Below are 15,111 nucleotides of genomic sequence, written 5' to 3'. Positions count from 1 at the left end.
TGAAATATGAAGTTTCTCAGAAGATACGTATCTTCCATTTTGTAAGGAATGATTTAGGAAGGCGAGTGGCCTTCTGGAGCTCTGCTGCCAGGCAGGGTCAAGAGCTTTTAGGGCTGCAAGAGTGGAGCCACTGCCTCGTCCAGGATTCGTGCAAAGAAGCTGGTTTTCCATTCAGTTCCTGATGATTCACACATTTAAGAAATCTTCATGATTCACCTTGAGGCCACATACTGTCCAGAGGCTGGGGATGCAACAGGGAACAAGACAGAAGGGATCCTTGTCTCCTAGAGGAAAACATGACAGAGTATAAATGGGTTGAGCCATCCGTGCTCAGAGATCCAAGGGGCAGGCTGCCAACCTTGTAGAGCCCATCTTGGGAGGCAGAGTGGGGGCCAGGAAGAGGTGACATTGAAACGGAGACCCTCAGTGTGAGCGAGGGAAGGGCAGGAGTGGGAGAGTGTGCTGGGCAGAAGGAACATCTTGTGAAGACCCTGTGTGTTTTTGTTTTATTTTCATTTCTCCCCCTTCACCTGGAAAATTCGTGAATGCCCAGGTTATGGAGTGATACAGCATTATCCCATTTTCATTCATTTTTAAAACACACCAAAACACAATATACCTTGCATGGATACACATACATGTGTACCAAAGCACCTTGATTGCTATGGAAGGAAACCCACTAAATTTGTGACAGTGGTTTCTTCTGAGAAAGGAAAGAGAAAGAGGGCCTGGAACAGGACAAAGAAAACCACATTTTATCTGAAAATTTTTATTTTGTTAAACGATACTTTAAAAACATGCTGACAAACTGTTAACAGTAATCAATTCTGGATTGTTGGTGCCCAGGTGTTTGTTACATTGCTCTATATATCTATGTATATTTCTGTATTTTAAAAATATTCTTAATGCCCTGGCCAAAGTGGCTCAGTTGGTTGGGAGTCACCCCATGATCCGAAAGGGCGCCAGTTTGATTCCTGGCCACAGAACATGCCCAGGTTGCAGGTTCGGTCCCTGCAGGGCATCTACAGAAGGCAACCAATCAGTGTTTCTCTCCCTCTCTTTCTTCCCCCACTTTCCCTCTCTCTCAAATCAAAAATAAAAAAGTAATATAAAAATATATCCTTAACAAAGAAAAATCAAGGATACAGACTGTAGATTCTTCAAGTGGAAGGGTCATCTTCAGAGAATATGCTTTCCAAAGTCCTTGAGAGTGACAGTTCAGGGACGGTCAGCGAAGTTCCCATCACGTGGCATCTGACGGTCTTGGCTACTCACGTAAGTGTGAGGAACAGCTGCTGTCTCACAGTGAGGTGCTGCAGTGTGCCTCTCACTTGCTATAGAATTTCTCTTTGGCCTTTAGAGCAAGATAGCATTTGTCTCTGGTTACAACAGACCCACAGCTGGTATAGCTCTCCTCTCCAAACAAAAACTTACTTTTTAAGTTTTGTCACAATCCTTAACTTTTGCGACAGCATGGATGGACCTAGATAGTATCATGCTCAGCAGCTTCTGAAGAAGCGTTTTTTCCAGGGTTGTTGGGACCATCATGTGTTCAAAATTGCAGTGATGTAACCCAGTTTGTATTGCTAAACATACTACGTCTCATTCCCAGAGAAGCTTCACCTTTTCATTGCAGTGAGACCAAGTAAAGAGCTTCTGAGAAGGAATGATTTATCCCAGTAGGCAATAGTACCCAAAGCCTTTATCTATTTCAACAGCCAGACTATAGGAGTGAGTCAACAGAATTTTCTTAGTGTCAAAGAGCTGAGAACTTAACAATGAAATGAGACTGTGCCGCCCTCTGCCCCGCCCCCTTGTTGCAGTCATCTAAAGACCTCAGGAAAGTCTGCCTTCCTTCTTGTAAATTTTAGCTCCTGGCTCACTCTCATTGTCTTCAACATTCTTCCTTGTCATTATTCATAGTAATTTCAATATCAGTGTGGATGATCCTTTTGAGTCTTTAACCTCATCTCCTCCAGTGAGCTTATCCTTCACCCTTCCTCAGCCATCCACTCTGTCACTGTCCTTGCCTCCACCACAGTCTAGGTTAGTTCTATCCTCACCCCACTGCCTCCTGATTTCTGTTACCCAGCTTGAATACAGTGGTCCATCTTTATGGTCATTCTCCTGCCTACATCCTCAACTCTCCTGGTCCTCCCTTCTTCCACCACCTTTAATTAGCAAACGCCCCTCCCTCCTGGCCCCCAACCTACCCCTGCTTAAATCCAACTCTCTACCCGCTCTGCACACCCACCCAGGGAGCGGAATGTGGCACAGCAGCCCTACTGTATTTTCCTCGTCCATTTATACGCCTTCTCCTCTCTTCTCAAATTCCCAAAGCTGCCCTCACGTCCACTCTCACTGCTGATGACCTTGTTTTCTGTTTCACTAAGAAAAGAAAAGAAATCAAAAGAAAAGTTTCACGCGCTCTCACAACCTCATCTACGAACCTGCATGCATCCGCCTGCCCTCCTCCCATGCTCCTGAGGCTGCCCCCTCCATCTGTGCCTCAGGTCACATCTCCCCATGCCGCTCTGCATTTCACGGCAATTCTGCTTCTGCCCTGCTTCATCCGTTCTGCCCTCTCTACAGAATTATTTCTGTTGGATGCAAACATGCCTTAATATAGCCTGTCATAAAATCCTGTCTTGACCTCACATCCCCTTCCAGTAAACCCCCTATTACTCTGCTTATCCTGCCAGAAAACTGCTTGAAAGGTTTGTCTCTATTCGTTATCACTAATTCCTCTCACTCCATTTTCACTTTGATCATTCTCTTACCAGGGTCTGTCCCTGTGCTCCATAAACATGGTGGCATGTGGTTGCTAACTCCAGTGATCATTTCTCAATTCTCATCTTCCTCTGGACCCTCCTCACTTGGCTTCCAGATACCACCTTCGGGTGCCCCAGGACTCGATTCTTTGGCCTCACCCCTTTTATTTATTTTTTTTAAATCTACACTCATCTCTGGGTGGAGAGTCTTACAGCTTTGAATTACCTTCTGTAATGTTTATCAATACATTTATACCGATAGTCATTATTCATGCAAGGACAATCCAAATTAAATTAATTTAGTTCAAAATGTTTTTCTTGGCTGGGAATTTTTCAGTGATTCATAGAGAGCTTGTTTTCATTTAAGGTAACAGATATTTTCCACAACAGAGATTGCATGCAACAAAACAAAACAAAACAAGGAAGTTCTATAACAGATTGCTCAGTGAGACTGTTTAAAAATTAAATTGCATTTGCTGCTATCAGTTTCTTAGATTGTAGCTTTGGAACTTCTGATATTCACACCATTAATATAAGCTCCTAAGCAGTATCTTCAAATAATTAAAAATAGATTTTCCTTATGACCCAGTGATTCCACTTCTGGGAATTTATCTGAAGAAACTGCAAATACTTAATTCGAAAGAATATACGCATCCCTATATTAATTGAAGCATATTTACAATAGCCAAGCTATGGAAACAACCCAAGTGCCCAACAGTAGATGAGTGGGTAACAAAGCTATGGTACATATATACAGTGGAATATTACCTGGCCTTAGAAATAAGGAAATCTTAACTTTTGAGACAGTGTGGATGGACTTAGAAGGTTTTATGCTCAGTGAAATAAGCCAGTCAGAGAATGAGAAATACCATATGATTTCACTTATATGTGGAATCTAAAAACAAAATATACAAAATTGAAACAGACTCATAGACACAGAGAGAAAACTGGTACTTGGCAGAAGAGAGGGAGCTTGAGGGACTGGGTGAACGGGGTAAAGAGATTAAGAAGTACAAATTGGCAGTTACAAAATACTCGCGGTGATGTAAGGTACAGCACAGGGAATATAGTCGATACTATTGCAACAAACACGTATGGTGCCAGTTGGGATACTAGAAATATGGGGGGGGCACTAAGTAAAGTATATGATTGTCTAACCACTATGCTGTACACCTGAAACCAATACAAGATGAAATTGAAAGGGGAAAAAAAGCTCCTAACCATTAGAATGCAACCATGGCAAAGCAAAAATATTCTCCTTCTTGTGACTACTCCGTTACTGCATTGGAAAGAGTGTGTGATTGACACAAAGGTTAAATAGCACTGAAACACTTCCTCTTATCGTAAAATAAATAAGTAAATAAGTAAAATTCATGGCGCTGAACTCACCAACATGGGGAAGCCATATTTATGATAAAGCATCTATTGACTCCTGAGTCTGTGATAGTTAATGAAAATGAATATAAACCAACCAGTGTTGCTTGTAGGTTGTGTGTGTGTGTGTGTGTGTGTGTGTGTGTGTGTTTTAAATCACTGACCTTTGTCATCTGTAAGATTTTAGGGAATGAAATTTTTATTCTATTTAGTGGGGACCTAATCTAGTTGAAAAGGTGGGATAAATCTGATTGAGACTTTATGACTAAACTACTTTAATGAAGAAGTTAAAAGATGGTGTGAACTGGGAAAGAAATGGGGCTTTTGTAAGAATTCTGCCAAATGCTTTTGCAGCCATTTTTTTTCCTACCTATTCAGGAAACAAGGAGGGAAGCATCATAAGAATTATATGGGGAAATTATAGTGAAGAAAGTTTTATGAGAAAGTGAAAATGCATCTTTTTCATCAGGACATTGTGTATAAAAACTACCTGGTATTTAAAGTTTTCACCTAGAAAACAAACAAAAACTTAGTGACTTTAAGGAGAGAATTTTCAACTATTCCCGAGTTAATAGAACCAGCATACATAGTTGAACTGGATTTTTTTAGGATTCAGAGTGAATTATCTCTAAATTAGCTTCACAATTGTCAAATAATCCCTGTGGTTTTCACTTGTTGGAAATACTCTATACGGTGAGATTATTTGTATGACATAAATTAGTAAGACTGGTCCAATATTTTAAAGCATTGTTGAGATAAATTCCCTAGGAGTAACACTGTGTAACCTAGAGAATTGTGGAATTCGTCAAAGATGATTCTCATATTTTATTAAGAGTACCTTTTCTGGCTTAGGTCAGGTTTGAGGGAAGAAGAAGGACTATCTTGAATATTATACTTTTATCTGCTTGCTTTAGTAATTGGCTGACTGTGAAGGCCTCGGGTAGTTTTCATGACATGGTTTCCAACTGGCCTTTTTCTTGACAGGTTCCCAAGGGAAAAGTCGTAGTTCTCAATTTCCGATTCATAGACCTGGAGAGTGACACCCTGTGCCGCTATGACTTTGTGGATGTATACAGTGGCCACAGCAATGGCCAGCGCATCGGGCGCTTCTGCGGCACGTTCCGGCCTGCGGCCCTTGTGTCCAGTGGCAACAAGATGATGGTGCAGATGATTTCTGACGCTAACACAGCTGGGAATGGCTTCATGGCCACGTTCTCGGCCGCCGAACCACATGAAAGAGGTATTGTTTTCACATCATGGCAATAATAGCAGTAAGGGTGGCTCATGATTACTGAAGGCCTACAGGGTGTCAGGCACTGTTCTAGGCACTTGATAGGTATTTGTCCTTTAACTTAAAGTTTAAGGAAGTTCTTCTTACCAGACAGCCACCAAAGCACCAAGAGTATATAAATTCTTTTAAAAATTCATATATATTCTTTTAAAAATTCATATATATTCTTTTAAAAATTCAAATACAGAAATTTATGGAGTAAAAATGTGAAGTTTGCATACATGTATACACATACAGATATAGAAACACGCCCCATCACCCGATTGTAGCCTGCTCTTAGAAATCATCCCGTGGCTGATGGTTCTCATACATTTCTGTGTACACTCTCACACACACACACACACACACACACACACACACACTCTTGCAATAGCTTTTTAAAAATGTAAGGGGGATCAGGCATTCATATTTTTTAACAACTTTCTCTTTTAACACTGTGTTGTGATATTTTCATGTCAGCACATGTGAGCTCCCAAGGGTAGAAACCTCCACTCTAAAGTTAACTGCAGAGGGCAAGATCTGTTGAGTTTGCAGCCTTCTACCTGAGGACACTCCCTAGTCTGCTCTTGCTTTGGCCTATATTGTCCGATTAGTGGTTTGGGATGTCAGAGGACAGAATGTGGGGCTGACAGAGCAGCCACAATATTAGGGAGGAAATCCTGGCTGGGAGTCACAGAGGTATTGAGACACAAAGTATATACGTAAAACCCACCCTAATCTTTGGCTGACAGCTAAATTCTACATGTATAGGGAAGAGCTCAGGTGGCCTGGCACAAAAGTATCAGCTGGAAGGTGACAGGCACTATAGCTGCTGCCTACTGCCAGAGAGACATATTCTTAGCTTGGATCTAACCAAGTTAAATGCCAACTAGAACAAAAATTATTTTTCATAGGAACACAACAGAATCTAGAGTCTCTGTAATGTATCATTCATAATGTCTACTATCCAATAGTGTTATGAAATGAGAAAAGTGTGTCTATATTCAAGAAAAAACAGTCAATAACAAGTGAACCCAAGACAACTCAGATGTTGCAATTATCAGACAGCACTTTATTAAAGCAGCTATTAGAAATATGTTTAAAACTTAAAGGGAAATATAGGTATAATAAATAAACAGATTGAGAATCTCAGAAGAGAAACAGCAACTATGAAAAAGAATAAAATGGTAATTCTAGAACTGAAAAATACAGAACTTGAAATTTTTAAATTTACCTTATGGGTTTACAAGCAAATTGGAAATGATAGAAGAGTCACTGAATTTGAATAGAAATGAGCTAATCTGAAGAACCAGGAGGGAAAATATTAATGAGAATGAGCCCCCAAGACCAGTGAGACAATATCAGGTGGTCTTACACAGGTGTAATTTGTACCCCAGAGAATAAGAGAGTGATAATAATACAGACAAAAATATATGGAGAAACAATGACTTGAAGCTACCAAAATTTAGGGAAGCACGTCAATTTATAGGCCAAGATCAACACATCCCAAATAGGATAAATAAAAATGAAGCCACATCAAGGCATGTCAAAATTAAATGACAGAGATCTAAAGAGAAAGAGAAAATCTTAAAACAAATTAGATAAAAACCAAGTTACACACAAGGGAAAGATGGTATGAATTAGGACTTTCTTTTAGTCAGAAATAATGGAGGCTGGAGACCGTGGAGCAGCAGTGTTAAAATGCTGGGATAAAGCTGTCATTCTAGAATTCAATAGCCAGACTTCAAAAATGAAAGCAAAATAAAGACATTTTCACATAAACTCTGACATCACAAACAATATTAAAAGAAGTTCCTCAAGTTGAAAAGAAATAGCTCCACAGGATAAAATGAAGGTAATGGAAGGATTGAAAGCCACTGGAGGTGGTAAATATAAAAGACTACATATTATTTCCTTTTCTCCTCTTAATTCCTTTGCATGTATCTGTTCAAAACAAAACAAAAACTTTAAACACTGTATTGTGAAAGGTATAATGTATATGTATAACATGTGTCCTATAAATATGTATATGACAACATTAGAACAAAGAATGGAGAGGTAAATGGAACCCTGCTGTTACACATATATAATACATGAAAAATACAATATTGACTTTAGACAGATTGTGATAAATTAAAGATGCATATTATAATCCCCAGAGTAACCATTAAAAATGCAAGTTAGAGCTAAAAGGAAAGATTAAAATATAGTACTGAGATTATTCAATTAATCCAAAGAAGGCAGGAAAAGAAAAACAGATGGAACAACAGAAAGGTAAGCTGGATAGAACAAAATAGTAAATGGTACAGTAAATTCAAGCATATCAATAAATACATTAAAATCAAAGGATTAAATATTTCAATTAGAAGATAATAATTATTAAAACAGAGGAAAGAGGAAATCCCAACACTATGTGCTATACAAGAAAGAGCTTGAAATACAAAGTCAGGAGTTCTTCAGGCAAGATGGAGGCATAGGTAGGCAAGCTTCGCCTCCTTGCACAACCACGGAAAGAATTACAACTACATCTCAAAACAAATAACACCCAGAACTCTCAGAAAATCAAGTTGTATGGAAGTCCAACAACCAAGGATTTAAAGAAGCCACATTCATCAGACAGGTAGGAGGCGTGGAGTTGTGGTGTTGTGCAGAGAGGCAGCGGTGGCAGAATGGATGATCCCACATTCACGTACGGTAGATGAAAATCAGGAAGGTTACCTTGGGATACCTTGGGAGCAAGCAATCCCAGCCTCAGGCCAAACTGCCCAGCCCAGGGTTCTAGTGCTGGGGAGATAAATCCCCATAACTTCTGGCTTTAAAAACCAGTGGCAGTTGGGTAGTGGAAGAAACTGCCAGATTTTCAGGAGGCTTGGTTTATAGGACCCACATAGACTTAGAATGTATGCAAGCCCACCCACTTTGGGATTCACCATCAGGGCAATGGCTGGGAGAGTACCAGTTGCAGAAGTAGTTGGAATGAGTGGAAAAAGGGGGAATGCCAGGCAAACCTCCAGAAGCCAGGCAGTGACACAGTCCCTTCTCTGAGCCCTCTCCCCATGCAGATCCACAAAGCGGTGAGGTCGGTTACCCCACCATGGTGATTACCTAAGGCGCCATCCCACACAATTTACAGGTGCCTTTTCTACAATAGGCCATGCTACCGAGACAGGGAGTCAAAGCAGCTCTACCTAATATACAGAAACAAACACAGGGAGGCTTCCAAAATGAGGAGACAAAGAAATATGGCCCAAATGAAAGAACAGAACAAAACTCCAGAGAAACAACTAAGTGATGAGGAGATAGTCAACCTATCAGATTCAGAGTTCAAAACACTGATATTCAGGATGCTCAAAGAACTAAGTATGGCAACAACATAAAGGAAGAAATAAAGGTTAAACGAAGTGAAATAAAGAAAAATCTACAGGAAGCCACCAGTGGAGTGGAGGAAGCCAGTATTCAATTCAACAATTTGGAACATAAAGAAGAAATAAGCATTCAACCAGAGCAGCAAGAAGAAAAAAGAATTCAAAAAACAAGGATAATATAAGGACCCCCTGGGACATCTCTAAATATACCAACATCCAAATCATAGGGATGCCAGGAGGAGGAGAGGAAGAGCAAGAAATTGAAAACATATTTGAAAAAATGAAAGAAAACTTCCCTAATTTGGCAAAGGAAATAAACATACAAGTATGGAAAGCACAGAGAGTTCCAAACAAGTTGGACCCAAAGAGGACCACACCAAGACACATCATAATTAAAATGTCAAAGTTTAAAGATAAAGAGAGAATCTTAAAAGCATCAAGAGAAAAGCAGAGCTACCTACAAAGGAGTGTCCATCAGATTATAAGATAATTTCTCAAAAGAAACTTTTCAGGCAAGAAGGAACTGGCAAGAAATATTCAAAATGATGAAAAGCAAGGACATACAACCTAGATTACTCTATCCAGCAAAGCTATCATTTAGAATGGAAGAGCAGATAAAGTGCTTCCCAGACAAGGTAAAGCTAAAGGAGTTCATCATCACCAAGCCATTATTACATGAAATGTTCACGGGACTTATTTAAGAAAAAGAAGATCAAAACTATGAACATTAAAATGGCAACAAATTTACAACTATCAACTACTGAATCTAAAAAGCAAACTAAGCAACCAAGCAGAACAGTAACAGAATCATAGATACGGAGATCATTGGCAGGGGCAGATTTTCAGCTGGGAGGGGGAAGAGGGAGAATGGGGTAAAAGTGCAGGGATTAAGAAGCATAATTGGTAGGTACAAAATAGACAGGGGGATGTTAAGAATAGTATGGGAAATGGAGAAGCCAAAGAACTCATATGCACAATCCATGGACTTGAACTAAGGAAGGGGGGTATTGCTGGAGAGAAGGCGAGTACTGGGTGGAACAGGGCAAAGTGGGGAAAAGTTGGGACAACTGTAATAGCATAATCAATAAAATATATTTTTGAAAAAAAGAAATTCAGAGTCAGTGGAGGTTGAATGTTAAAGGATGGAAAAATAGGTACCATGCAAACATCATTAAAATGAAAACCAATACTTACAAAAAGACATTGTTACAAAGATGAATAGGTAACCTACAGAATGGGAGAAAACATTCACAAGAATATCTAATAAGCTACTTTTATTCAGAATAAACAAAAACCTCATACAACTCAACAATAAAAAGATAAAGATCCCAATAAATGTAAAAATGGGCCAACACTTCAACAGACACTTCACAAAGGAAGATCTATGAATAGCTAATAAGTACATAAAAAACTACTCAGCATCATTAGTTAACAGGGAAATGCAAATTAAAACCACATTGAGATACTGGTACATACCCACCAGACTGGCTAAAACATCAAATGGTGACAAGGATGTAATGCAGCCATAGTGTTCTTACCTTGAGAGGTATAAAATGCTACAACCACTTGGGAAAATTTTTCAGTAGTTTCACATGAAGTTAAACATCTACATCTAGAGTTGGGCTAGGAATTGCCCTCTGGGTATTTATGCAAAAGTAATGAAAATACATTCCACAAAGAGATATGTACAATTGTTCCTAGCAGTTTTATCCACTCAAAATGCAAACTGAAAACATCCAAGTGCATATCCACAGGAAAATGGGTAAGCAAACGGTGGTGTTTCCATGCACTGGAACACTGCCCAGCCGTGTAAAGGAACATCATCAGCACACACAGCAGCACGAGTGAATCTCAGGTGGTGTTCTCAGCAGGTAAAACCAGACACAGAATAATACTCACCATATGATTTTATTTACATGGAGGTCTAGAATAAAACTAATGTCAGGTGAAATTGTTCAGAAGAGTGGTGTGGAGAGTCAGCAGACCGATACAAGGAAGGGATACACGAATTTTGTGGGAAATGGACCCTGTATCATCATAGGAACATGGCTTGCATGTACATCCAGTTTTCAGACTGTACAGCCAAGATTTGTGCACTTCAAAGTAGATGGATTTACTTCCCCCAAACCTGTAAATTAGTAGTAATAATAAAGCAGGTGGTGGGGATTGAGGAGCAGTATAGATAACAACAGTAGATTAATGCTAATTAATTGTTGCAGCTGGATGATAGATATGCACAAGTTCATTATATTATATTTACTTTGCATATACTTGAAATATTCCTTGAATAAAGTTTTAGAAATCATTCCAACCCCAATTTCTTAAAACACATTTTCGTAAATTTAGAGATTTCTTTTGAGAATTAATGATCATATTCTGTGCTAAAGAAATATTTCATTAAACCATATTAATCTTTAGTTTCAATTCGGCTTAGTTAAATTTAAGTAAAAATCAAATTTAGAAGTTTGTATTAAAATATCTTTCTAAAATTAGTAGTGTTGACCCATCAACCCATATGCATAGAGATGTCTGAAATAATGTTTGTAAAATATTAACTGTGGTTAGATTTAGGTGGTGGTATTTGGGGTCTTTACTTTCTCCTCTATGCTTTTCTGTAGTGCTGAAACTTTATAAGCGTGTATGGTTTTTACAAGCACACATTATTCTTAAAGTTATTAAAGATGTATATACCATATGTGTTTTTTGTAGTTTTCTATACCAACTAAATCAAATTTTGTCCATTGGCATGGATTTTAACCCTAGTTATAAATACCTCTGCTTTAAGGGTTCTTAAAAAATCTATGTCATTTGTTGAGCCTGCATGGTTTCTGAACAAGCACATCCCCAAATGTTCTGTCTTTGCTTGTCTGAAGAAAAGAAAGAAAAGAAGCTCCGGCCCTGCATCCACTCCTTTACTCTCTTGTGCTGATGCGATCGGTCTGGTAACAGAGATCACTTAGGGGGTGTGCGTGTGTGTGTGCGCAGAGGAAACTGTAACCATTTTTAAGAGAAAATTGAAGAGCTTCCATCGTTGTCTTTACTTACTACACTACCACCAAGGACTCCAAATTCCAGATCTCCTCATGGTTGCATTGTAAGAACCTCTATGAGGATATAACTTGGATTTTTTTCATATTTAATAACTTCAGGGGATCAGTATTGTGGAGGACGCCTTGAAAGACCTTCCGGCTCTTTTAAAACCCCCAACTGGCCAGATCGTGATTACCCTGCAGGAGTCACTTGTTTGTGGCACATTCTAGCCCCAAAGAATCAGGTGAGATTCCCTGCAAATATGAAGAAAGTAGTTGTGTGTGAATTGCCTAGACAGTGTGAGGGGCCCAGTTCTTAAGAGCTACTGACACAGGGCAAGGAAGGCGCTGCTGGACATACAAAGACTCAGATTCAAACTGCTTTGGCACAATTTGACTTGCAAAGTCATGGAGTCAGTTTCCTATTCCATAATTGCAATTTTCAAAACTGGTTTTGAAATACAAATGGTAAGCAAATCTCACGTGAGATCGTTTAACCCTGTGGAAGATGTTATAAGCAGCAGCCACTAATTGTGAGAAGGTGAAAATCCCCAAGTGCATGTATGTACATTGCAGGTTAGCTTTTGCTCACATGGCAAAACCATCATGTCCTAAAAATAGCCACCCAGTCACCAAATCAAGAGCAGTCTGACCGCTTCACTTTGACAAAGCCAGTGCAAACATACATCTTCTCTTCAAAGAACAAGTGGTCTGCTGTAAAAACTAGTCTGCTTTATGGTTGTTTTTTAAAATTGAATTTGTGCAGGTTTTCCACAAATAACTTCATTCATTGCTGTACAACAATCATCAGACAAGGTCTAGGTTCCAGAGCTCAGCAGTTTGTGTTCCCTTTCTGGGACCCACCTTCATATATTGCAGGACAGAACTTAACAGGCCAAGCCTACATTGTGGACTTTCAAAAATCACTTATTCCATACTTTAGTAGCTGTAAGTGAACAGAGCTTCTAAGTTTAAGATCCTAACTGGGCTTGATCTGGGATTGAGATAATATTTTGGAATGATTAAAAATCAAAGTAAAAGAATACCATAGAAGAAATATGAAAATAAGCAAGAATAATTTAAAGAGAATGAATACATTTTCACCAAGGAAAATCATGGTACCCTCCAAATCTGGGGAGAGGAAGAATTCCATTTGAGGATATTCAGCAATGCTATTTTGACCCTTCTAATATTGTCCTTTCACCAAAGCTTATAGAATTAAAGTTTGAGAAGTTTGATGTTGAGCGCGATAACTACTGCCGGTATGATTATGTGGCTGTGTTTAATGGCGGAGAAGTCAACGACGCTAAAAGAATTGGGAAGTATTGCGGTGATAGTCCACCTGCGTAAGTAGCACCTGTCCTATTTCATGAATATTTTAGAGGCCCTAAACTTGTTTCTTATCCAATTGCTCTATTATATTTTATTTTCTGAAAGATTTTATGTTGTTATTTTGTTCACACATTTCTGGGTTCATAACAGTGGAACCAACACAGAGAGTAGGCAATCTTTCCAAGTGTAGAGAGGCCTTGACAACCCAATAGATAAACAGAAGCAGAGTTGGTGATGCTCCAGGGACAGATGCTGAGTAAGATGCGTGGATAGGTCACTGCCCTGCAAAGGTGAGGTCAGGCATCAGAGAGAATGGGAAAATTCTAAGAGAAAAACAGGGCTACCTACTGGGGATCCAGACAAAGAAACCAGGAAGCTTACGACAGATCCAGGTGATTTTACCTGATCCAATCCTGTCCCGGACCTGTTGGAGCCTTGTAGCTCCTCTTCACATTGTTGCTCAAGTTTTTGGTGAGTGAACTTGAAAGGTACTCATCAGAATATTTGTGGATCTAAGAGCTTTGCCACTTACTAGCTGTGTGACACTGGGCACATTACTTAAGTCTTCTATGCTGTATTTTGTTGCAACACATGACTGTTTTGGTGCAAGATATTTCACACCTTCATATACAGTACTGGGCAAAGTGACAGTTGAAATTACTACAATCAGAGTCACCATTCTGCAGAAGTAAATACCCTTTCCTACTCTGTCGCTTAAACATAATAGGATTATATGCATCATCTGCTTTTACATACATTTCTATGGTTTCCACAGACACATCTGAGTTAAAGTTTTTTCTATTTAAATTTATATTTAAGTCTGATAACAATTAAAAACCTTTTATGCATTTAAGTTAGTTATAATTTAAACATTAATATATCCAAATTTGGCTTCATAGATAAATGTATTGGAGAAAGACCCAACCTAACCTAAAGGAGAGTCCTTTGGGTTCTCTTCCTGTGGCTGCTGTAACAAATCACCATAGACAGAGTGGCTGAAAACAACACATTGGTTCTCTCAGTTCTAGAGGTTAGGGGGCTGAAATCAGTCTGACATCAGTGTCAGCAGGGCTGGTTTCTTCTGGACCCTCGAGGGAAGAATTTGTTTCCTGGCCTTTTCAACTTCTAGAGGCTGCCTCCATTCCTCTCCAGGGTTCCTTCCTTGGCTGTGCTCCTTCCTCCGTCTCTGCAGCACATCGCTCCTGTCTGGGCTCAGTCACCATATCCCTCCTCCTCTCTACTCTCAACCTTCCTCTTAAAAGGATGCTCATGGTTACATATAGAGCCTAGGATGCTCTCCCCTTCTCAGGACCCTTCATTTAATGTTCTCTGCAAAGTCCCTTTGAATATAAAGTAACACAGTCACAAATTCCAGGCATTAGAATGTGGCCATTTCAGGGCCCTTAGCCTCCTGAGCTCCTCCTCTTCTCCCTCAAATTCCTCTTTACCCAGTAGTCCTCTTTTTCTCCATCTTTAGCTCTGTCTCCTTTTTTGTTCCTCCACCATAACCTATAGATTTAAGCTCTCCCAAATTAAAAACAAACAGACAAACAAACACACTCCCTTTCAACTCTCTATTGTGCTTTAGCTTTTTCTGCCATGTGTGTTTCTCTTCATATCCAAATATTTTTAAAATAATTTCAAGTTTCATTTTCTAGAAATATGGCAAATAAGCTACCCTTTAAAACCATCCCAGAATAAATACCAAACAATGTTCCTAAAGTTTAAAAAAAGAAGTTAAAGCATTGCTGAATTGGCAAAATTATCCAAGATCGAAAGGATGAGAAGCCCAAATCCAGAGAGATAAACAGGTACTGTACTTGAAGGTGGCAGCTTGCTTCTGGACGTGAGCCAGTTTTTGATGACTTAGAACTTCATTCTTAACAGACCATTTTTGGGAACAGGAGACAAAGCTCAGGGTCCAGGCAAGGGAAAAGATTGAATCAAAGACCACAGCATAAATAAGGGAC

General features: G+C 39.3%; 1 protein-coding gene across 1 annotated transcript in view; it reads left to right on the top strand.

The window, feature by feature from the left end:
• Window positions 1-15,111, top strand: part of PCOLCE2 (procollagen C-endopeptidase enhancer 2) — a 61,011-nt gene that overhangs the window by 24,838 nt on the left and 21,062 nt on the right. Inside the window, exons 3-5 of the mRNA XM_054585155.1 lie at window positions 5,130-5,385; window positions 11,930-12,054; window positions 13,019-13,155. Of these exons, the coding sequence (XP_054441130.1) occupies window positions 5,130-5,385; window positions 11,930-12,054; window positions 13,019-13,155 (518 nt within the window). The remainder of the gene's footprint in view (window positions 1-5,129; window positions 5,386-11,929; window positions 12,055-13,018; window positions 13,156-15,111) is intronic.

The sequence above is a fragment of the Pteronotus mesoamericanus genome, unplaced genomic scaffold (genome assembly GCF_021234165.1).
Source record: "Pteronotus mesoamericanus isolate MK-2021 breed Mesoamerican mustached bat unplaced genomic scaffold, CSHL_Meso_final contig_82, whole genome shotgun sequence".
NCBI lineage: Eukaryota > Metazoa > Chordata > Mammalia > Chiroptera > Mormoopidae > Pteronotus > Pteronotus mesoamericanus.
Note: the sequence above shows the minus strand (reverse complement) of the source record. Positions and strands in the feature narration are given on the sequence as shown.